Source organism: Macaca fascicularis, chromosome 7 (assembly GCF_037993035.2).
Source record: "Macaca fascicularis isolate 582-1 chromosome 7, T2T-MFA8v1.1".
Classification (NCBI taxonomy): domain Eukaryota; kingdom Metazoa; phylum Chordata; class Mammalia; order Primates; family Cercopithecidae; genus Macaca; species Macaca fascicularis.
The window spans coordinates 168,345,725-168,370,053 of record NC_088381.1 but is presented as its reverse complement, the minus strand read 5'-3'; the positions used below and the strand labels follow the sequence as shown (position 1 = coordinate 168,370,053).

General features: G+C 43.3%; 1 protein-coding gene across 1 annotated transcript in view; it reads right to left on the bottom strand.

Annotated features, from left to right (window-relative positions):
* The window catches only part of YY1 (YY1 transcription factor), a 45,055-nt gene that overhangs the window by 5,280 nt on the left and 15,446 nt on the right, over nt 1-24,329 (bottom strand). The window contains exons 2-4 of the mRNA XM_065518456.2: nt 14,547-14,709; nt 2,594-2,654; nt 701-859 (exon numbers count right to left, since the gene is read on the bottom strand). Of these exons, the coding sequence (XP_065374528.1) occupies nt 701-859; nt 2,594-2,654; nt 14,547-14,709 (383 nt within the window). The remainder of the gene's footprint in view (nt 1-700; nt 860-2,593; nt 2,655-14,546; nt 14,710-24,329) is intronic.

Sequence of the window (24,329 nt, the reverse complement as noted above, 5' to 3'; positions counted from 1 at the left end):
TTTACCAAACCCTTTTCATTCCTGCCCAGGGTGAACTTTGTAGATATATTCTAGAATCAGCAGGCAGGTTGGACAACCCCGAAAACCCAAGGATAGCCCTCATGAACTGTTTAAAACACTTGGCAAAATGGCAAGTCTTCCTAAATGCAGGCTAGAGTGCTAGTGCTGCTGTAAACATCTGCAACGGTAAAGTACAAATGATTAAGGGTTCTGGTGTCAGTTGTCAAAAAGAACCATGTTAGATTTACTAACTGCACTGCTAGTTCTTTCACTTATTTATGGGCTAAAAACAAGACAAAATATTACCTATACTTACACTCATACAACAAAATTTTAGAAACTTTATCAATTAGTAATTATACTATTAACTACCAAAAATAAATTACTTCAATCCTGTAATGAATGAAGTAGAAATTGAGTTTTAGGTATGGTCCTGATCAATCCTGTTCTCCTCCTGCCATAAAGTATACTCCATCAACACCAATACATTCCGTACCCAGGACCGCAGAGGTTATAGACAAGGAAGTCCAGATCCCCAGCAACCCTTCCAAGAGACTCCCCAGGAGTTTTGTTTCTCACTAAGGAGTAATAAGACCCCGAGTCTCTGGGCTGGCACCTCCTGCCTCATCACCACACCACCCTACACTTGCAGTGTTCAGACAGGCAAGGCAGTGTGGGGAAGAGAGGGAACTGGCTCTACCTGAAAGGGCTTCTCTCCAGTATGAACCAGTTGGTGTCGTTTTAGTTTTGAACTCTCAACAAAGGCTTTGCCACATTCTGCACAGACGTGGACTCTGGGACCGTGGGTGTGCAGATGTTTTCTCATGGCCGAGTTATCCCTGAACATCTTTGTGCAGCCCTTAAAACAGAGAAAGCAGCTTAGAGGTTCACATTGCAAACTGTTAGAAAGGATTCAACCATTTAACAGCCTTTACTGACATACTAAAACAAAACCTCCCCCCCAACCTCCCATTTTAATTTTACTTAGTATTACGGTAGAACATTAATATCATTTAAGACAAAAAACAGACAGCTGAAAAAGTCATCATTTAATGCAAACCCTAGTTTTACAGATGAGGAAACTGAGGCTTAGAGATGTCTTTAAGTAGACTTGCCCAAGGTCACACTACTAGTAGTAGCCAAACTGGGAATAGAACCCAACACCCTGGCTTCCAGCTATACCACAGCCGCCTCACCCGACTATGTCCCCCAAAATGAAGTAACAAAAGCACTGCTAAGCAAATGGAGTTAAAATGACGGTAGTCCACCACTACCTTTGGTGGCCCCATATTCTGTGCTGCAACAATGGACTGTCATTCTCCATCGCCTACTGTTCCCTCTTCTCTCTTTGCCTCTTTCCCCTTCTTGACAGAGAAAGAAGCAAGAGGGTCTCCAAGGAATGGCAACTACAGAAGAAATTTATTTTGTGAGACACTAGGAAAAGGAAGAAGCAGGCAAACTGATACCAGTGCAGGGCGGGAAAGGCAGATGGATGTGTGGCGCTCGAGAAGCATGTCCTTAACAATTTCTTCTGCAGTTGTTGCCCAGTAATGGAGTGAATGGGGAAATGGTAAGACAGCATGACAGAAGGACAGCACAAGTCACTAGACAGCTCACAGGCAGAAGAGAGAGGGAAGCCACAGTTTTTCTGCCTTGACCCTTAGAGGTTGAATTTCCATTTAGAAAATGGAAATTTAAAAAATTTAACTGGTACACAATGTATACATGCATTGAAACATCACATGGTACCCCATAAATATGTACAAGTATTGTCCATTATAAAGAAAACTTTAAGAAGTATACAGAGAAGCTAAAGGGATGGCAGGCACTTCTGGCCTAACTGTTTTCAAATGCTTGTTATTTTGGCCCTGATGGAGATAGGTTTACATTGCAAATCGCCACATGAAGAACGCTGACAAACAACAGGAGGGACTTGCTAGTCACAGTCATTACAGGGATGAGACCGTGAGACTAATGTAGGCTGCTCCAATTGTTCATTTTTACATTCTTTCTTCCACTCAATCTCTCCTACTTTGTTCTCTGTACCTATGTGATACTTGATTTTTCTGTTAGTCTTATATCCAATTAAGTTTGAAAACAGCCCCCAACAAATACCTCAAAAGTACTTTTCAGGTTATCCTTTTATTTTAAAGACTAACTACATTTGAAAACAATTAAGTGCCTCTCTAGTAACACAAAATTATTATTAAGTCTTTATTTGGCTTAATTTAGCAACATCCAAAATAATTTCCAAATTTCAGTTACAAGCCTACATTCCCATAAAGGTCAATGGGTGAGACACAACCCAGGATCTTAAGACTGACTTGTTAATATAATCCAAAAAGAAATGAAACACTAACAGTAGAGTCAACACAGTAATCAAGCATCAGCTCCCTGCAGTCATCCCATTTAACAGTATTTAAGTGGGCTTTACTAAATAACAAAACTTCATCTCTTGGATTTAGAAACCAAAGATTCTAATTCCTTGCTTCATTTAAATTATCAAAAGCAGAAACAAAAGTGCAAATTTCTTATAAACTCTCTAAAACTTCATCAACAGTTTAATTAACACTCTCCCCCTAGCATTACTTACTTTATGAGGGCAAGCTATTGTTCTTGGAGCATCATCTTCTTTAATTTTTCTTGGCTTCATTCTTATCAAAAGAAAAAGAGAGACAGACAGATTTGTAGGAGTGGGTAGACTCAACTGGCATAAATCATATAGTCCCTAAAATGCTTTCCTTATAGGCACCCAAACTAAAATGATACACTTCCATGAAGGAGAAAGAATGAGACAACTCGCATTCACTAAGTACCAAAGACTGTGAAGCACTCTTCCCATCTTACAGATAAGGATGCTGAGGCTCAGAAACATCGAGTTGCTGCCTACATTCTCATAGCTAATAAGGTGGTGTAGCTTAGAATGGCACTATGATCTGTGTGATTCACATACCTGTTCTTAACTCCAAACACTTTTAAAAAACACAAAAAATCAACTCAGACAATCACAGACGAATCTCCTCATGAGAGGCAAGGGAAGATATCCAAAAGCAGCTGCTGCAATGATGAAGTGCCTTATGAAAAAGGAGCTGTAAACACAGGAGTGTCCTAAAATATCCATCTCTATACACAAAATGGGTCCAACTAGTACTGACACAAATGATCTTTAAAATGTATCATTTTAAAGGGTACAAAAGAGTCCTTTTAAATCAAGATTTATAGACATTAAATATCAAATATCTCTGGAAGGACACACAACCAACCATTAGCACCAGTTACTTTGGGGAAAGAGTTCCTAGGGCCTGGTGGACAGATGGGAACACCACATCCTCTCATACTGTTACCCTGCTTCTGGATGGGGGCTTGGAAGTTCTCATTTGTATCAAGTGTCCTGGTAATGTGGTAACCGTCTGGCAGAGCCCTATGTGAAATTACTATCCAGAGAGCCTCCTGGTTTGGTAACTTACCTACCTGCTTTTGCCACTGAATCAAGCTTTGGACTTTTGACAAAACTTTCTCTCCAAATATTCCCTATAGATCTGTTTGTGGTAGAAGGGTGAGAAATTAAGGGTTCCTAAAAAAACTGGAAAATAAACTTAAATCTCGGAAACAGATTTTCTTTTTGTCCCTAGTTTTACCCATCTCACACCCCTCCATGATGGTTCATATTTAATGAGTACTAATCAGCCGGGTGTGGTGGCTCACGCCTATAATCCCAGCACTTTGGGAGGCCACAGTGGGAGAACTGCTTGAGTCCAGGAGTTCAAGACCAGCCTAGGAAACACAGTAAGACTCTCTCTACAAAAAATAAAAAAATTAAGCCTGGGCAACATGGACAAAACCCTGTCTCTATCAAAAACAAATGAACAAACAAACCAACAAAAAAACAAAGTCAGCCAGGCATAGTGATGTGTGTCGATAGTCCCAACCACTTGGGAGACTAAAGGCAGGAAGATCTCTTGAGCCCAGAAGGTCACGGCTGCAATAAGCCATGACTGTGCCATTGCATTCCAGCCTAGGTGACAGAACGAGACTCTGTCTTGGATTTAAAATAGCCAAGTGTGGTGGCAGATGCCTGTAATCCCAGCTACTCAGGAAGCTGAGGGAGGAGAATTGCTTAAGCCAGGGAGGCGGAGGTTGTAATGAGCCGAGATCGTGCCATTGCACTCCAGCCTAGGCGGCAAGAATGAAATGCGGTCTCAAAACAAAAACAAAACCTATAAAAAACTAGCTGGGGGCCACAATTTTGAGTGAAGTAACTCAGGAATGGAAAATCAAATGGGGTATGTTCTCACTTATAAGTGGGAGCTAAGCTATGAGGATACAAAGACATACAGAGTGATATAATGGACTTTGCGGACTGAGTGGGGAAAGAATGGTGTGGGATAAGACTACATACTGGATACAGTGTACACTGCTCTGGTGAGGGGTGCACTCAAATCTCAGAATTCACCAATATAGAATTCACCCATGTAACCAAAAACCACTTATACGCCAAAAGCTATTGACATTTTTAAAAAAGTCAAAGTTGGAGGAAAAAAAAAAAAGCCCACTTAAGTGAATCCTTAAAAGCAAGAGCTAATTTACTACCACTCTTTTGTTACCAAAAAAAAAAAAAAAACCTCCTTAAAAAAAATTAATTCTGTGATCTTTTAAGTTTGTGAAGGCCCTAACAATGTCCTTCTTCACTTACAATCTGGGAAAAGGATTACCTGATCTGTAACCTGAACACATGAAATCATTGGTTAAACTTTCCATGCCCTGGAGGAGTATGTGAGGAACAACAGATCTGGTAACTATCACTTATCTCCATGGAGTTGGTTCAAGACTGTACATATTTGCTATTTTAAATTCTACGAGAACATTTTCAATTCAGTGTCCTCCCCTATCCCAACCCTGTAGATACTTGTCCTTTCTTGTAAATGGATTATAGATTGAGCATCCTTGAACATCCAAAATCCAAAATCTGAAACTATCTGAGTGCTAACATGACATACTCATGTGATGGGGTCACAGTCAAAACTTTGTTTCATGTACAAAATTATTTAAAATATTGTATAACAGCCTGAGCAACAAAGCAACACCCTGTCTCTAAAAAAATAAAAAGTTAGCCAGACGTGGTGGCATATGCCTACAGTTCCAGCTACTTGGGAGGCTGAAGAGGTAGAATCCTTTCAGCCCAGGAATTTCAGGCTGCAATCCAACTTCGGTGACAGAACAAGACCCTGTTTCAAAAAAATAAAATAAAAGTATAGAATTGCCTTCAGGCTATGTGTATAAGGTGTAATGAAACATAAATTAAGTTCAAATTTCGTGTTTAAACCTGAGTCCTAGCCCTAAGATAACTCATTATGCATATGCAAAACCCCAAAATCCAAAGTGTTACTGTTCCTAAGCATTTTGGATAAAGGATGCTCAACCTGTAACACCAGTGAGCAAGTATCTCATAAGTGCCTGTTGTAAACAGGACTCTGAACTAGCCTTTCTTATCTTAAATACAAATAAATCCTGGAGTTTTGGTCTGAGTTCACAAAATCAGGTAGGACAAAATTTGGTGCCACTGTGCCACCTTGAGGTTACATCAGTTTGGAAGACAACAGTGATTGATATGCAAGGTTTCTATTCCACTCAAATATTATTTTTTTATTACTGATTGATTGACTGAGATGGAGTCTCGCTCTGTCGCCCAGGCTGGAGTGCAATGGGGCGACCTCGACTCACTGCAAGCTCTCCCTCCCGGGTTCACGTCATTCTCCTGCCTCAGCCTCCCGAGTAGCTGGGACAACAGGTGCCCGCCACCACAACTGGCTAATTTTTTGTATTTTTAGTAGAGACAAGGTTTTACCGTGTTAGCCAGGATGGTCTTGATCTCCTAACCTTGTGATCTGCCCGCCTTGGACTCCCAAAGTGCTAGGATTACAGGCGTGAGCCACTGCTGCCCGGCCTTTTTTTTTTTTTTTTAAGTTTCAATCTTCCCAATTAAGAGTATTTATTCTTTGAAAATTTTTGTTTTGTTTTTGTAGAGATCTGGTTTTGCTATGTTGCCCAGGCTAGTCTCAAACTCCTGAGCTCAAGCAATCCACCCGCCTAGGACTCCATGGAAACATTCTGTGTTGACTGTGAAGATGGCTACATGACTGTGTTTGTCCAAATTCACAGAATAGTACATACATACCTAAAAGGGAATAGACTTTACCATATGCAAATTAAATCTTAGTAAATATGGCTTAGTAAGGGTCCTCTCCCATACATTTTCTTTTTTTTTTTTTTTTTTGAGACGGAGTCTCGCTCTGTCACCCAGGCTGGAGTGCGGTGGCCGGATCTCAGCTCACTGCAAGCTCCGCCTCCCGGGTTCACGCCATTCTCCTGCCTCAGCCTCCCGAGTAGCTGGGACTACAGGCGCCCGCCACCTCGCCCGGCTAGTTTTTTGTATTTTTTAGTAGAGACGGGGTTTCACCGTGTTAGCCAGGATGGTCTCGATCTCCTGACCTCGTGATCCGCCCGTCTCGGCCTCCCAAAGTGCTGGGATTACAGGTGTGAGCCACCGCGCCCGGCCTCCCATACATTTTCTTTTTCTTTTTTTTTGAGATGGAGTTTCACTCTTTCGCTCAGGCTGGAGTGAAGTGGTGCGATCTTGGCTCACTGCAACCTCTGCTTCCTAGGTTCAAGCAATTCTCCTGCCTCAGCCTCCTGAGTAGCTGGAATTACAGGCGTGTGCCACCATGCCTGGCCTTTTTTTTTTTTTTTGTATTTTTAGTAGAGATGGGGTTTCACCATGTTGGCCAGGCTGGTCTGGAACTCTTGACCTCAGGTGATCCACCCACCTCGGCCTCCCAAAGTGCTAGGATTACAGGTGTGAGCCATGGCACCCGGTCCCCCATACATTTTCCTAGAGTTATTCTCAGTAACTTCATTTTTTAAAAGATATTTTATCATGGAAATTTTCAAATATGCCCCCAAAGTAAAGAGAAAGTCTCAGGTACCATTTACCCAACTCTTCGTTTGTTATTATAAGTGGTATTATTTTTTCTTAAAATGTCATTTTCAAAATGTGTGCTAGTATTTAGAAATATATTTAATTTTAGAATAAGAGTTTAAAATGCATTTGGACAAATACCCTTGGATTTAAGGAGTAAGTGGAAGGTTTAAATGCAGCTACTCTTAAGCTCCTTCGCAAATCATCCTCCTTCACACAGAGTGGCAAATGCAGCAGTATACGTTGGTACTTTTTACATTTTATTTGAATGCCAACAATGAAAAAGGTCATTTTCCAAAAATACACTTAGGTTAAAACAGTGTTTCATTTTACAAGTAAAGAGTAAAAATCATATACTACCACTGAGAACACCTTCTCACCCTCCTCAACTATTCAGAAGTAACTAAGATTTAAATCTTCCATTCACCAGCTGAGCACTCTTGAACCCAGAGAGTCCTTTTGAACCCGGAGACAATGATGACAACAGCATAGACATTATGAATGAGGCAGTATGGGATGTGTGACTTGGAGCTGACTTCTACTAGCTTCATGACCTTGAGCAAACTGTAACTTCTCAGCCTCGGTTTCTTTTTCTGTAAAAAGGTATAATGCTACCTACTTAAGAGATGTATGTTAAGCACTTGGGAAATGATAGCTCTTGTTACCATTGGCTATGTGTTAAATGGGTCTAGCTAAAAATGAGTTCACTCTTAACCACCCTTTGATAAAGGGCTGAGAAAGTGGAGAAAGCATGGCACTAGGAGGAACACACCCCTCAATGCAGTACCTGTTACATGGAGGAGTCAGGCACCCAACGACTCAAGTTTCCTGTCAAATAAAGAGAGAGAATACACTCCTAATGACATGATTGCCCGATGTATAATAGCTCATTCTGGCATATGTGGGAAGAACGTTGTAAAGATTGGACTTCAGAACCCAAACTTCTGGCACAGTATCAGCAGAGCACTATGTAAACCGAAGTTCTAACCAACAGATCTGCAAATATCCCAGAAAGGGAGATGAAACATTTTTGGAGCAGTGACTCTTTAATGCAAATAAGCCTCTTCCATACAAAACAAGGTTAGCTGACTTCCAGACCAGAACCATCCTCTCTGATGTGTGCTGTTGGTACAGAAGTTTCTGTGTAATACGGCTGCCATTTGCAAGCATGATTCACCTCCCTTCTTTGTGAAAAGGTAATATTGCCTTAGATAAAGTTTGTTCAATGAATTATCTCTTAAATATTAATATTCATGTGATGATATTGAAGAGTCTTGAGGTATTTTCATTTCCATTATCACATTTCATCTATACGTTAATACTGTGAAAGTCTCAGGGTAAGCAGTGAACGACAACAAAAAAACCCAGTTTGGGACTGGCCTAACCATTCTATTTTAATCTTTCTAGACCAAAGGTTTTCAAAGGTCTAACTTTATTTAGTGAAATACATACAAAGGTGGTCACTTTACAGGAAACAGAACTCACTGGACCCCACTCACTGACCACCTTTCGAAATATTTACTGAACAGACATTTCGGGAAAAAAAGTCATCCACAGCCTGTCCACCTTCCCAATGTCAGATTTTCCAATTAAAGTCATTACTGCTTATATTTTGCCCACGTGCATATGTAACTGATTTACTAGGCAGTCTAGGTTGAGTGTGGCATGAGCCTGAAATACTCTTTGGACAGTTTCAAGTCCAGTCCAGCACCCCATCACCCCAGTGCACAGAGGAGACAGAAAAGCAGCTTACATTCTACCTTAAGCCAACAGCTGCGGCTCTAATGCCACTTTGTGAGTGCAGGAGGCGAAGACTGGAGGCCACCAGGACAAGTTCTATGGGCTGTAATTAGCGAAGATGTGGTCTGGTCCCCAAGAGGTTAAAACTCTTGGTGCCTCTGTATCTTCTGCTTTCAGAGTCCCCAGCATCAATTCCTGAGCCTCCAGAAAATCCCACTCAACTGTTACACACATCCTCAAAATGTGAAGATCTAACAAAAGAGGGCACCTAGGTGCAAACAGTTCTCACCAACACGACTGTGCAAATACAGAGATTTGTTTAGATGAACATAAGCTTCAAGAGCTACTATGTAGAGGCCGGGTGCAGTGGTTCATGCCTGTAATCCCAGCACTTTGGGAGGCCAAGGTGGGTGGATCACGAGGTCAAGAGATAGAGATCATCCTGGCCAACATGGTGAAACCCTGTCTCTACTAAAAATACAAAAATTAGTCGGGCGTGGTGGTGTGCGCCTATTAGTCCCAGCTATTTGGGAGGCTGAGGCAGGAGAATAGTTTGAATCCAGGAGGTAGAGAGGTTGCAGTGAGCCGAGATTGTACCACTTGCACTCCAGCCTAGCGACAGAGCAAGACTCCATTTCAAAAAAAAAAAAAAAAAGAGCTACTATGTAGAATATGGATGAGAGGGAGCCCAACCCTTGACCCACCTCACAGGGCCCAAACTCTGTAACTTTACTTTTTTTTTTTGAGACAGAGTCTCGCTCTGTAGCCCAGGCTGGAGTGCAGTGGCCGGATCTCAGCTCACTGCAAGCTCCGCCTCCCGGATTTACGCCATTCTCCTGCCTCAGCCTCCCGAGTAGCTGGGACTACAGGCACCCGCCACCTCGCCCGGCTAGTTTTTTTTTTTTTGTATTTCTTAGTAGAGACGGGGTTTCACCGTGTTAGCCAGGATGGTCTCGATCTCCTGACCTCATGATCCGCCCGTCTCGGCCTCCCAAAGTGCTGGGATTACAGGCTTGAGCCACCGCGCCCGGCCTGTAACTTTACTTTTTACACTGTCAAGACGAGCAAGATTACATTCTCTTCTATACAAAAATGAAATCTTTTAACAGGTTAATAAAAGAAATGCTATTTACATTCATATTGTGATTATGCAAACATTAAAACAGTGTGCTAGGATCACACTTAATGCTCTACAAGTACAACATAGGAGCTGCAAGGAGAGAATCTTCCCAGAGTCAGGTCAAAGGAGCTCTCTCTTTCAATACTGTCAAAATTAGGCCCTATTTTTTAGGCTATGGCTTTCTTTGCCCTACCCCTTCACCCCTTTTCATGGAGTTTCCAATTGCCTTTTCTTTTTCAGAAGACCCTTTTCCATACCACCAAGCTTCTTACTCACTCTACCCACTACTGAATGAAACTGACTTTTCCTTAAGAAATTCTTGGCCGGGCGCGGTGGCTCAAGCCTGTAATCCCAGCACTTTGGGAGGCCGAGACCGGCGGATCACGAGGTCAGGAGATCGAGACCATCCTGGCTAACACGGTGAAACCCCGTCTCTACTAAAAAATACAAAAAACTAGCCGGGCGAGGTGGCGGGTGCCTGTAGTCCCAGCTACTCGGGAGGCTGAGGCAGGAGAATGGCGTAAACCCGGGAGGCGGAGCTTGCAGTGAGCTGAGATTCGGCCACTGCACTCCAGCCTGGACCACAAAGCGAGACTCCGTCTCAAAAAAAAAAAAGAAATTCTTACAGCCAGCCAACTTTCTATTCTAAATGGAATACATTTTCTAGCCTGCTGCACAGCTGTCCTCTTGGTTGTTGTGCACTAGGAAATCTTCCTTCTGATGTTCATCCTCATTTTCCTATATTGTATCTTCAACTTGCCTCCTCAGAAAGGGTACATGCAACATAAATCCTTGGGTCTCTAAAATTGTCATCTCTTGTTCTTGTATGTGACTTGATAGCTTTGCTGGATCAAGAACTCTATGATGTTTACAGTAATTTTTCCTCTCAAAGCATTGTTTTATTGCCTCTAATTATCCTCTGCTACTGAAGAAAAGTCTCATTCAGGTCTATTATTCTTTCCAGTCGATGGCCTATCTCACTGAAACTTTTAGGTTCTTCAGTGTTGGTGTTTTGGATGGCTAGCTGGTACCCGGGTGCCAGTCTCTGTGGGTGGTCCCCTTCTTAAGGAGTTGCTCTAAGGTAGCCATGTTACCTTCCCCACAGTAACATGTGTCCCTGGATTTTCTGTTCAGAAGACTGGGGACAAACTTTTAGATCAGCTGCTCCAATGCTCCAAGGAGGGTAAGCAGTGCCAAGGGTCACCAACACCTAACAGCTTTACTGCTCACCACACATAGACTCCTTCTCTCTTCAAAACCTTTCCCTCAGCCTCTGCCCTCCACTGCAGCTCCTTCACAATGTATAACCAAAAGGTTTTATTACCCTCTCTAGTACCTCCTGAGTCTCCTTCTACTTGTCTGAATGATGCTTTTACTCTGCCACTGGGCTCTCTTACCCTCTGACATGGTTTCACTGTGTCCTCACCCAAATCTCAACTTGAATTCTATCTCCCAGGATTCCCACATGTTGTAGGTGGGACCCGGGGCGAGGTAACTGAATCATGGGGACCAGTCTTTCCCATGCTATTCTCATGATAGTTAAGTCTCACAAGATGAGATGGGTTTATCAGGGGTTTCCACTTTTGCTTCTTCCTCATTTTTCTCTTGCCACCACCATGTAAGAAATGCCTTTCGCCTCCTGCCAAGATTCTGAGGCCTCCCCAGCCATGTGGACAGGAGAATCACAATTGTAATTTAAAGCTTCAAAAGGCCAGGTGTGGTGGCTCACACCTATAATCCCAGCCCTTTGGGAAGCCGAGGCAGATGGATCACGAGGTTAGGAGTTCAAGACCAGCCTGGCCAAGATGGCGAAACCTCATCTCTACTAAAAATACAAAAATTAGCCGGGTGTGGTGGCGGCGCCTGTAATCCCAGCTACTTTGGAGGCTGAGGCACGAGATCACTTGAACCTGGGTGGCAGAGGTTGCAGTGAGCCGAGATCATACCACTGGCACTCCAGCCTGGGTGACAAGAGTGAGACTCCATCTCAAAAAAAAAAGCTTCAGTGTTCTCGTTTGGGGCTCAGAGTAGTCAGTATTTGGTTTGAGATGCTGTTAATAATAAAACATCCGGCCGGGCGCGGTGGCTCAAGCCTGTAATCCCAGCACTTTGGGAGGCCGAGACGGGCGGATCACGAGGTCAGGAGATCGAGACCATCCTGGCTAACACGGTGAAACCCTGTCTCTACTAAAAATACAAAAAACTAGCCGGGCGAGGTGGCGGCGCCTGTAGTCCCAGGTACTCGGGAGGCTGAGACAGGAGAATGGCGTAAACCCGGGAGGCGGAGCTTGCAGTGAGCTAAGATCCGGCCACTGCACTCCAGCCCGGGCAACAGAGCCAGACTCCGTCTCAAAAAAAAAACAAAAAAACAAAAAAAAAAACATCCATGTTGGACTTGAGGTGGTTTTCAGGAAGTAAGCTGGGGCTAGAGTCATCTAATGAGCAGTGGCTAAAAGCACGAAAATGTTAAGCATGCTCTTACTCCTACCCCACGTGCCCCACCAAGCACACAGTCAATCTGTTTCTAAATCTTTTCCATTATCTTTTGTAGTTTCTTTCCTTCCTTCCTTCCCTCTCCCTCTCTCTTTTTTTTTTTGGAAGGAGTTTCACCCTTGTTGCCCAGGCTGGAGTGCGATGGCGTGGTTAAAAAAGAAAAAAAACAGAACACATGGCAACATTAAACACTGGCGTAATACTTGACTCAACCTGTCTAAAAACTTCACAGTTGACTAAGAACCCTACAGATTCCATTTTTGTTACTTTTTTTGGGGAAAGGGCAGTTAATATTTACGTAACTGTATCTGAAATATGAATGTCAATAAAAGCTGGAATGTCATTAACAAAAGGATAGAGCCTTCACTGTTTTAAGTCATGATAAACTAGAAATAATGCATATATTATAAATTATAGCTATAGTTTCACTGGAAAGAATAAAGGGTTGAGAACCCCCATGTATCAAATCACAATGGAATTCTTAATGCCCATTTCACAAGTGGGGAAAGGAGCTCCAGGTGGCAGGAATTGCCCACCTTGTTTTCGGCAGGGCCAAGAGGGAAGCCAGGACACTGAAGGGTCTCCACCTCTACTACTCTGCTCTCAAAAGAAAAAAAAAATGCAACTCACTCTGTTCTTAGAATGTGCAAGATCAAAAGGATTTTTCTTCTTGATCCTGCCCTTGCCGAAATTTCCTGAGCTATTCCAGGTTCCATTCAACCTCAGGTATGGAAAGGCATTAGGCTTTCTGCTCCAGAGTTTATTTTATTAGTTCATTTAATTTAAAAGTTTACATCTTTGTGGGTATTTTCAGCTCCTTGTACAAACTGCCAAATAGTACTAGAAAGTAATACAAAAAGTAGGCTTCTATAAGAACCCAACCCACTTTAGGCAAAACAAACACACCCAACCAATGGGTTCAGAGTGTCTCCACTGCTCGCCATGTCCCAGTCATAAATAACTTCATCTCCTCCTGTCATGCCAGCTTAAATTAGCATACCAGGAGCTTAACTGATGATAAGACAAATACAAATTTATGAAATCCTTTCCAGTGGTCAGCTGGATGAATCTAGTACAGACCCAGGTCTCCAGTAGCATAGACCAATACAACACACCCAAATTTCAAATGTGTACTACGGGCTGGGCACAGTGGCTCACGCCTGTATCCTAGCACTCTAGGAGGTGGAAGCAGGCGGATTACTTGAGACCAGGAGTTCGAGACCAGACTGGCCAACAGGATGAAACCCTGTCTCTACTAAACATAAAAATTGGCTGGGCGTGGCGGCACACACCCATAATCCCAGCTACTTGGGAGGCTGAGGCAGGAGAATCGCTTGAACCAGGGAGGTAGAGGTTGCAGTGAGCTGAAATTGCACCATTGCACTCCAGCCTGGGCAAGAGAGCAAGACTCTTGCCTCAAAAATATAAAAAATAAGCCGGGCGCGGTGGCTCACGCCTGTAATCCCAGCACTTTGGGAGGCCAAGGCAGGCGGATCACGAGGTCAGGAGATCAAGACCATCCTGGCGAATACAGTGAAACCCTGTCTCTACTAAAAATACAAAAAAATTAGCCGGGTGTGGTGGCGGGCGCCTGTAGTCCCAGGTTCTCGGGACACTGAGGCAGGAGAATGGCGTGAACCCAGGAGGCGGCGGAGTTTGCAGTGAGCCAAGATGGCGCCCACCGCACTCCAGCCTGGAAGACATAGCAAGACTCCGTCTCAAAAAGTAAATAAGTAAATTAATAAATAAATAAAAAATAAAATGTGTACAAAGAAGCCATAAGGCAGTGTGGAAGATATCCATTCCAAAACAAATTATGGGCAATTTTATTTACTCACATGCAATGCCTATAAATAAAGGGTATTTGCTTCATCTTACTGCAAGGATCTAAAATGCTGCCACTTACATTAATAGCATAGCTACTACTAAAACTAAAACTGACTGTTAGAATTGCTTGAACCTGGGAGGCAGAGGTTTCAGTGAGCCGAGATCGCACCAATGCACTCCAGCCTGGGTGACAGAGGGAGGCTCCATCTCAAAAAAAACAGAAACAAAAAACAAACAAACAAAAAAACCCAAAACGGACTGCTTTTGTTTTCAGGAATTGCCCTAGAGAAAGAATACAAACCACCATTTTGACTTAGGCACAGGAAAACATTGCTGTCAAGACTCAAGCACTTTCTATAATTAAAAGAAAGTAAAGTTCTTATAACTTACCTAGCAAATTCTGCCAGTTGTTTGGGATCTGAGAGGTCAATGCCAGGTATTCCTCCAGGAGGAAGTTTCTTTCCTGTCATATATTCTGAATAATCAGGAGGTGAGTTCTCGCCAATGATCTGTTCTTCAACCACAGTCTCATGGTCAATATCTTTTTTTTCATCTGAAACATATCATGAGATTGATTATCTTTAGCTGAGTAAATAGATTTTAAAAACTACAAAAACTGCTTTCACCAGTAACTTCTTAAATGGGTGATTTATAGCCACCAGCTCAATTGTTTTCTTTTTCTTTTTCTTCTTCTTTTTTTTTTTTTAGGGAACGGGTCTCACTGTCACCCAGCTGGAGTGCAGTGGCCCAATCACGATCACGGCTCATTCAACCTCAAACTCCTGGGCTCAAGCAATCCCCACACCTCAGCCTCCTGAGTAGCTGGGACTACAGGCATGTGCCACCACACCCAGCTAATTATTTTTATTTATTGTAGAAACAGGGTCTCACAATGTTGCCCAGGCTGGTCTGGAACACCTGCACTCAAGCGATCCTCCTGCCTTGGCCTCCTAAAGTCCTGATATTACAGGCATAAGCCACCACACCCAGCCTAGATTTCAGCTTTTTACTCACACCACACACATTTCCTGGCAACTACCAATTCTGTGGTGCTGATTCAAATCTGATTTCATAGACCTCTTAGCTAGTCTCTTGCTACCTCTCCAGCCTCCTCCCTCTTCACTCCTCTATTGTGGCCCTTTAGCACCTCAACTATATCATGGCCCATCTACCCTAACCTCAAGGTGTTTATTCATGCAATTTCCATTGACTACAATTTGTAATTATAGCTGTGTGGTTTTGTCAACTTCCCACTAGACTGTAAACTGCGTAAGGACATGAAGATTGGTCAGTTTTGATCCCATGGATTTACAGAGCCTTGTTCAAAATCTGCAGATAGCTGGCCCTCAATAAAAATATGTTCAGCCCAGCACCAGTGGTTCATGCCTATAATCCCAGCACTTTGGAAGGCTAAGGCGGGTGAATTGCTTGCAGTTAGGAGTTTGAGACCAGACTGGACAACACGGCAAAACTCCATCTGCTTAAAAATACAAAAATTAGCCGGGCATGGTGGTGCATGCCTGTAATCCCAGCTACTCAGGAGGCTGAGGCAGGAGAATTGCCTGAACCAGGAGGCAGAGGTCGCAGTGAACTGAGATAGTGCCAATGCCCTCCAGCCTGGGTGACAGAGTGAAATTCTGTCTCAAAAAACAAAACAAAAAATAAAAATAAACAAGCATATGTTCAAACAAATGTACAACATCTCTACTTGCATGACTTACTATCATCTCAAATCCAACAGGTTACAAAAAATAGGCCACGTGCAGTGGCTCATGCCTGTAATCCCAGCACTCTGGGAGGTCAAGACAGGAGGATCACTTAAGCCCAGAAGTTCTGAGACCAGCCTAGGCAACAAAGGGAGAGACCCTGTCTCCACAAAAAAATTAAAATTAGCCAGGCGTGGGGTGCATGCCTGTAGTCCCAGCTACTTGGGAGGCTGAGGCAGGATAATCACTTGAGCCCAAGAGGTCGAGGCTGTAGTGAGCCGTGACCACATCACTGCAACTTCAGTCTAGAGGAAGATTGCCAAAAAAAAAAAAAAAAAAAAAAAAAAAAAAAGGGGGGGGGGGCCCGCGCCGGGTACGGTGGCTCACACGGTCAGGAGATCAAGACCATCCTGGCTAACACGATGAAACCCCGTCTCTACTAAAAATACAAAATATTAGCCGGGCGTGGTGGCGGGCGCCTGTAATCCCAGCTACTCAGGAGGCTGAGGCAGGAGAATCGCTTGAACCTGGGAGGCGGAGCTTGCACTGAGCTGAGACTGTGCCAGTATACTCCAGCCTGGGTGACAAAGCGAGACTCTGTCTCAACAACAACAACAAAACAACCATATATATTTTCTATATATAAGTATATATATTATTTATATATATTTATTCATATATTCAGACCCCATATAATTCATTTTCCACATCTCAGACACCAAATCCTATTGATCCCCTTTAAAAGATCTCTCGGCCAGGGCACAGTGGCTCATGCCTGTAATCCCCACATTTTGGGAGCTCAAGACCAGCCTGGTCAACATGATGAAACCCCAACTCTATTGAAAATACAAAAATTAGCCAGCTGTGGTGGCGGGCGCCTGTAAGCCCAGCTACTTGGGAGGCTGAGGCAGGAGAATCGCCTAAACCCGGGTGGCGGAGGTTGCAGTGAGCCAAGATTGCGCCATTGCACTCCACCCCGGGCGACAGAGCAAGACTCCGTCTCAAAAGAAAAAAAACACACACAAAAAAAACAAAAAACAAAAAACAAAACTAAAAAACACCAGTCTTCTCTTTGATCCACTGCCATCAACTTATTTCCTATTATCTCAAACCAAAATGATTGTAGTAGTTTCTTAATTGATTTTCACAATTATGTTCTCTAGTGATACTGCAAAGGATAAATTGCCACAGAAAATATAGCTGATATATTCTCACCTATGGTATAATCCCTTCAATGCTGCTGTAAATTATTTCAGTCTGGCATTCTGGGTCCGATGCTGTCTGGTCCCACTTTAACAACATAGCTGGTCTTACCTTCTATTTCTCCTTTGCACATGCCTTCTATATTCTAACCAGCTTTTCTCATGGGTTAAATTCACAAGTGCATGGCAGGAGGTTTTCAATAAGTGTGAGTTTTGCTCTCTCTTACCACCTCTCTTCTCAACCCAGCCTCCCCTCCAAAGTATAGCTCAAATTCCAGAGAATTTGAGGGTGTGTTGATTTTATCAGTCCAGTGTTGATTCCTACTTTTTCTTTGAGCTCCTAGATTATTTCCTGACTCAATCACTTCAGTTTAAATTTTTGTTGGTCTTGCCTCTTTTTTTTTGAGATGGAGTCTCGCTGTGTCGCCCAGGCTGGAGTGCAATGGCGCAATCTCAGCTCACTGCAACCTCCGCCTCCCGGGTTCAAGCGATTCTCCTGGCTCCACCTCCTGATTAGCTGGGACTACAGGCACACACCACCATGCCCAGCTAATTGTTTGTATTTTTAGTAGAAACAGGGTTTCACCATGTTGGCCAGGATGGTCTCAATCTCTTGACCTCGTGATCCACCTACCTTGGCTTCCCAAAGCGTTGGGATTCCAGGTGAGAAACTGTGCCTGGCCGGTCTTGCCTCTTAAGGTAGAGTAGAAGTGCCCAAAGGCCAAAAACAAGTCATCTTCTACCTTTGATGCCTAAATTAGAAACAGGTACTCCACAATTTTCAAGGCTAACTGCAAGTTTTTGTTTCTCAAACAAACTGTCTGTCTCACCAAAAGTAGTAAAATAAAATCGTTCAGAAGTGAAACTGGCTTCAACTCTTACCTTGAATTACCTTTCCACCAGTGTTAAAAATCAAGACCAAAAACCAAACCAAAACGAAATCTACAACCACCAAAAACTACATATAACTGCTTTAACACACAGCTTTCTGACCTCAGAGCAAAGCTGGAGTATGAGAGGAAGATCAAGATAGCACGGAGCTTCCATTTGATTCAAGTGGTCATTATCAAGTTCAATAACTCTCAGCAATGAAAAGCACTGAATGCAACTGTAAACTTTAAATGCCTCTCTAATTCCACCACTCTTCATTCTAGGAAACATAATTATACATCGTTACAAGGAATCACAGATTTTTTCATTTTACTGAGGAGAATGTGCAGGCACAGAGATGTTAAGTAACCTGCTCAGGGTTAACTGGCTAGGAAGTGGCAGATGTAAACTCATGAAGTCTACCCCTAAGATTTATATGCTTAACTGTTAAGCTCTGCTGCCTCTTGTTCGGAACCAGAAAGAACACTAGTGATAATATACCCAAGGTTATCTATTCACAGATGAAGATTATCTATCCACACAGATGGATGGTGGGGCCTAGGAAAAAAAATAACTGGATGTATTTAGAAAAAGGGACAGGAAATGTGGTTACTGACCCTAAGTCACAAAGTCAGGACTCAAATACCTTTTTTTTTTTTTTTTTTACCGAGACAGAGTCTCGGTCTGTCGCCCACGCTGGAGTGCAGTGGCCAGATCTCAGCTCACTGCAAGCTCCGCCTCCCAGGTTTACACCGTTCTCCTGTCTCAGCCTCCCGAGTAGCTGGGACTACAGGCGCCCGCCACCACGCCCGGCTAATTTTTTGTATTTTTTAGTAAAGACGGGGTTTCGCCGTGTTAGCCAGGATGGTCTCGATCTCCTGACCTCATGATCCGCCCGCCTCGGCCTCCCAAAGTGCTGGGATTACAGGCGTGAGCCACCGTACCCGGCCCAGCCTCCACTCTTTTTTTTTTTTTTTTTTTTTGAGACGGAGTCTTGCTCTGTCTCCCAGGCTGGAGTGCAGTGGCCGGATCTCAGCTCACTGCAAGCTCCGCCTCTCGGGTTCACGCCATTCTCCTGCCTCGGCCTCCTGAGTAGCTGGGACTACAGGCGCCTGCCACCTCGCCTGGCTACTTTTTTTTTTTGTATTTTTTAGTAGAGACGGGGTTTCACTGTGTTAGCCAGAATGGTCTCCATCTCCTGACCTCCTGATCTGCCATCTCAGCCTCCCAAAGTGCTAGGATTACAGGCGTGAGCCACTGTGCCCGGCAGGACTCAAATTAGTTAATTTCATTCCTGTTCCCAGGGCTGCCTGCTCCTACTGACACCCCCTTCACGTGCCTATCCCTCTAGCCTGGGCACATCTACTTCTATATCAAAACTTTCAAGTGGTACAGAAATACGTTGGTGGCCAAGGGAGCTATTTGTCCTCATGTTTTATATTTCTGTTGTTTTTTCTTTTCTTTTCGAGACACAGTCTCGCTCTGTTGCCCAGGCTGGAGTGCAGTGGAGCAATCATGGCTCACTGCAGCCTCGACCTCCAAGGCTCAAGCAATCCTCCCACCTCAGCCTCCCATGTAACTGGGACCACAGACAGGCTGGGCTGATTTTATTTTTTGTAGAGATGTGGTCTCACTATGTTACCTAGGCTGGTTTTGAACTCCTGGGCTCAAGCAATCCGCCTTGGCCTACCAAAGTGCTGGGATTACAGGTGTGAGCCATGTTTCGTATTTCTGATACAGAATGATAGCAATGTTGAGAATCAGTACTACTCTGAATAAGCTACTGATGAAAGTGTCTTAATCCATTTGGGCTGCTACAACAAAAACATAGATTGGGTGGCTTAAGCAACATTTATTTCCCACAGTTTGGAAGCTAGAAGTCCAAGATCAATATGCCAGCATGGTGGTGTTTTTGGTGAGGGCCTACTCCCTGGTTTGCAGATAGCCATCTTCACATTGTCTTCTCATATAGTGTAGAGAGGACCAGAGAGCTAGCACTCTGGGGTCTCTTTTATAGGGCACTAATCCCATGCATTAGGGTTCCACCCTCAGACCTAAATTACCCCCCAAAGGACCTACCCTCTAATACCATCACATTGAGGGTTAAGATTTCAACACATGAATCTGGGAGAGACACAAACATGCAGTCCACCCCAGAGGGCATGTCTCAAGTGTGCTGAGACAGAAGACTGAACTCATGGCATAAAGGAATCACAGGCTAAATGACTTTCTTCATTAGTTCTACATATATTGAGGGCCTCCTATGTGCCTGGCATTGTTCTGGGTACTAGGAATAAAAGCTGGAAACAAAGAGTCTGCTCTCAAGGAACTTACAGTCTAGCGAGGGAAGTCAAATGAGGAAATACTTGAGTGGGGCTCAGAACCCAAATGTGAGCAATTCCAATATTGAGAGACTGAGGAAGACTTTGCAAGGGTACTGAAGAGGTATATCCGCAGGTAGGGAGACAACTAGCTCTGTCTAAAGAGAATTTAACTCAGCGACATATCAAGTGCAAGTGGCGTACAGTATCAACACCGAAGAGTATCAAGAACCCTCACGATGGCCACTAAAATAATTCAGAATCAGATACCAAAAAAACATATGAAAGAAGCCTAAAGTAGATGCTGACAAGACTTTATGACCTATATCAGGAATCAGCTAGTAGAGCCAGTTGGCCAAATCCAACCTCTGTATTTCCACGGTTTTCATTAAAAAAAAAAAAAAAAGGTGGTAAAATACACATTACCATAATACTTACCATTTTAACCATACGTAAGTGTACAATTTAGTGCCATTAAATACATTCAGAATGTGTACCCATCACCACTATCTATACTCAAATGTTTTCTTCATTCCTGCAAAAAACTCTATATCCATTACATAAGAACTTTCACTTCCCCTCAGCACCTGCTAACCTCAATTCTACTTTCTGTCTCTATAAATTTGCCTATTTCAGGTACCTCATACCAGTTGAATCATACAGTATTTGCCATCCATGCCTGGTTTATTTCACTAAGCATAATGTTTTTAAGACCCACCTGTTGTAACACGTAACAACATTCCATTCCTCTTCATGGCTGAATAATATTCTGTACATACATACCATTTTGTTCATCCATCTGTTAATGGATGGAGAAATAAACATGGCTAGATAATGAATCAGATGGGTTGGGGAGGAACAGGGATGCCAAGTATGCCACCTGAGTTTCTTGCTTGTAATTCTTAGAAGATTGTGGTGTCATTTGCTGAGATGGAGGACAAGAGCGGGAAAGAGATGACGTGCAGAAGATTTAGAGTTCCTCTTTGGTTTGAGGTATCTGTGCAAAATCTAAGGGGCAGACCTCAAAAAGGCAACTAGATATGCAAGTACAGAGGACAAGAAACCTAGGTTACAGAGAATTATATGGGAATCTGTGAGAATCACTGGCATATAGATTTTTTTTTTTTTTGACAGGGTCTGGCTCTGTTGACCAGACGAGAGCGCAATGGCACGATCATAGCTCATTGCGGCCTCAAACTCCTGGACTCAACTGACCCTCCTGCTTCAGTCTCCCAAGTAGGTGGGACTATAGGCCCACAATACCATGCCTGACTCAGACTGCACTGAAAGCCACAGAAAGACATTGTAAGATTATCTACTGAAAAAGAAAATAGTCAGAGAGGAGAAGGCTTAGAACCAAAACCTGAACAATTCTAATATTAAGAGAATCAGGAAGACTTTGCAAAGGAGACTGAAGAGAGATGTCCACAGGTAGGGAGACAACCAGTCCTGTCTAAAGAAAATTGTACTCAGTGATGTATCAAGTGCTAAGTGGCATACAGCAAAAGCAGTCTGCCCTAAGCACAGAAAAGAGAGGGCTGCATGGTCTGTACATAATTTTAAAACCGTAATAAAACTGGCTGAAAATAAGTGTACTCTTGATCATTACCACATTACACACTTACCCATCCATCCATCCATCCATCCATCCATCCATCCATCCATCCATCCATCCTGAGACGGAGTCTCCCTCTGTCCCCCAGGTTGGAGTGCAGTGGTGCGATCTTGGCCCACTGCAACCTCCGCCTCCCAGGTTCAAGCAATTCTCCTGTCTCAGCCTCCCAAGTAGCTGGGATCACAGGGGCACACCACCACGCTCAGAAATTTTTTGTATTTTTAGCAGAGATGGGGTTTCACCACATTGGCCAGGCTGGTCTCTAACTCCTGACCTCAGGTGATCCGCCCACCTCAGCCTCCCAAAGTGCTGGGATTACAGGCATGAGCCACTGTGCCTGGCCCTCCCACACTTTTAAACAATATCAGTTTCTTGCCTTAAAAAAAAAAAAACTTTTGTTGGTCTAAGTTTGAAATAATTTTTGTGGTTATTGTATGTTTTCATAAGATACAGATTTAAGACACACACTATCACATGTTTATGACTTATTCCTTAAAAAAGAGTGTTTCCTGCAAGGAAGAAAACTAGAGGAACTCTCTGAAGACCAGTGCACAGAAATTGTGAAGAGGGTTAACAAGAAAATGTAAGAAAATAGGCTGGCTGGGCACAGTGGGTCACATCTGTAATCCTAGCACTTTCGGAGGCCAAGGCGGGTGGATCACGAGGTCAGGATTGTTTGAGACCAGCCTGGCCAACATAGTGAAACCCCATCACTACTAAAAATTAAAATAAAAAAAAAAAGAAAAGAAAAAAATTAGGGCCGGGCGCGGTGGCTCAAGCCTGTAATCCCAGCACTTTGAGAGGCCGAGACGGGCGGATCACGAGGTCGGGTGATCAAGACCATCCTGGCTAACACGGTGAAACCCCGTCTCTACTAAAAAAATACAAAAAACTAGCCGGGCGAGGTGGCGGACGCCTGTAGTCCCAGCTACTCGGGAGGCTGAGGCAGGAGAATGGCGTAAACCCGGGAGGCGGAGCTTGCAGTGAGCTGAGATCCGGCCACTGCACTCCAGCCTGGGCAGCAGAGTGAGACTCCGTCTCAAAAAAAAAAAAAAAATAGATGGGCGTGGTGGCAGGCGTCTGTAATTCCAGCTACTTGGGAAGCTGAGGCAGGAGAATCGCTTGAACCCGGGAGGCGGATGTTGTAGTGATCCGAGATCACACCACTGTACTCTAGCCCAGGCAACAGTGTGAGACTTCGACTCAAAAAAAGAAAAAAAGAAAAAAAAAAGAAAAAAGGGGGGAAAAAAAAGAGGAGAAAGAAAAAAAGAAAAAAAAAGAAAAAAGGGGGAAAAAAAGAGGAAAAAAAAAAAAGAATAAAGAAAAAAAGAAAATAGGCTGGGCCCGGTGCCTTGCACCTGTAATCTCAGCACTTTGGGAGGCCAAAGCGGGCTGATCACCCAAGGTCAGGAGTTCAAGACCAGTCTGGCCAACATGGCAAAAATCCATCTCTACAAAAGTCAGCAGGCATAGTGGCACATGCTTGTAATTCCAGCTACTCGGGAGACTGAAGCAAATGAATTGCTTGAACCTGGGAGGTAGAGGTTACAGTAAGTTGAAAGCACGCCACTGCACTCCAGCCTGGGTGACAGAGTAAGACTCCGTCTCAAAAAAAAGGAAAGGAAAGGACAGGATAGGAAAGGAAAAGAAATGAAACATACAGGAAAAAAATCAAGCTGCAAAGAAGACTTCTAGAGAAATGACAAAAGACACTAGCTTTTGTTGCCAGAAGAAACCAAAAGGACAATATTTGACCTGCCTCATTTTCAAAAGCTGGACACACAGTAAAGCAATACATTAAATAATGTCAATATTTGCTATCATTTGGCCATTTTACTAATTTTTGCAAAAAGAAAATCAGAAGTTTTTACCAGATAGAATAAAAATTTATGATGCTATAAAAGAAGCTAGTAATTTTTATTTATTACATTACAGGCCATACGTACATGTAAGTTTCTTTGTTCAAAAAAATATCTTGGCCAGGTGCAGTGGCTCATGCCTATAATCCCAGCACTTTGGGAGGCCGAGGTGGGAGAATCACTTGAACCTGAGAGGCAGAGGTTGCAGTGAGCCGAGATCACGCCACTGCATTCCAGGCTGGGCAACAGAGCAAGACTCTGTCTCAAAAAATAAAAAAGATGAGCCTGGCTAACAGGGCAAAACTCCATTGCTACTAAAAATACCATTCCCTTCATAGTTACTACTGAAAAAGATTTTGCTACATAGAGGAGAGTGTTTATTGACCCACTATGAATGTCAAATTATGCTATGAATGTTATTGATTTCTATTGACTAGCAATGGGGTAATATCAAATGTACATCTAGGTAAAACATGTTCAGGAAGCAAATATCTAAATCTGCTTTAAAAATTGTCTGGAGACACTATAGGTCATTAAAAATTGTTGTATATCTATTCCTTGCTGGAGTTTCCCTTGAGGACAGGACCTAATGATCCCTTT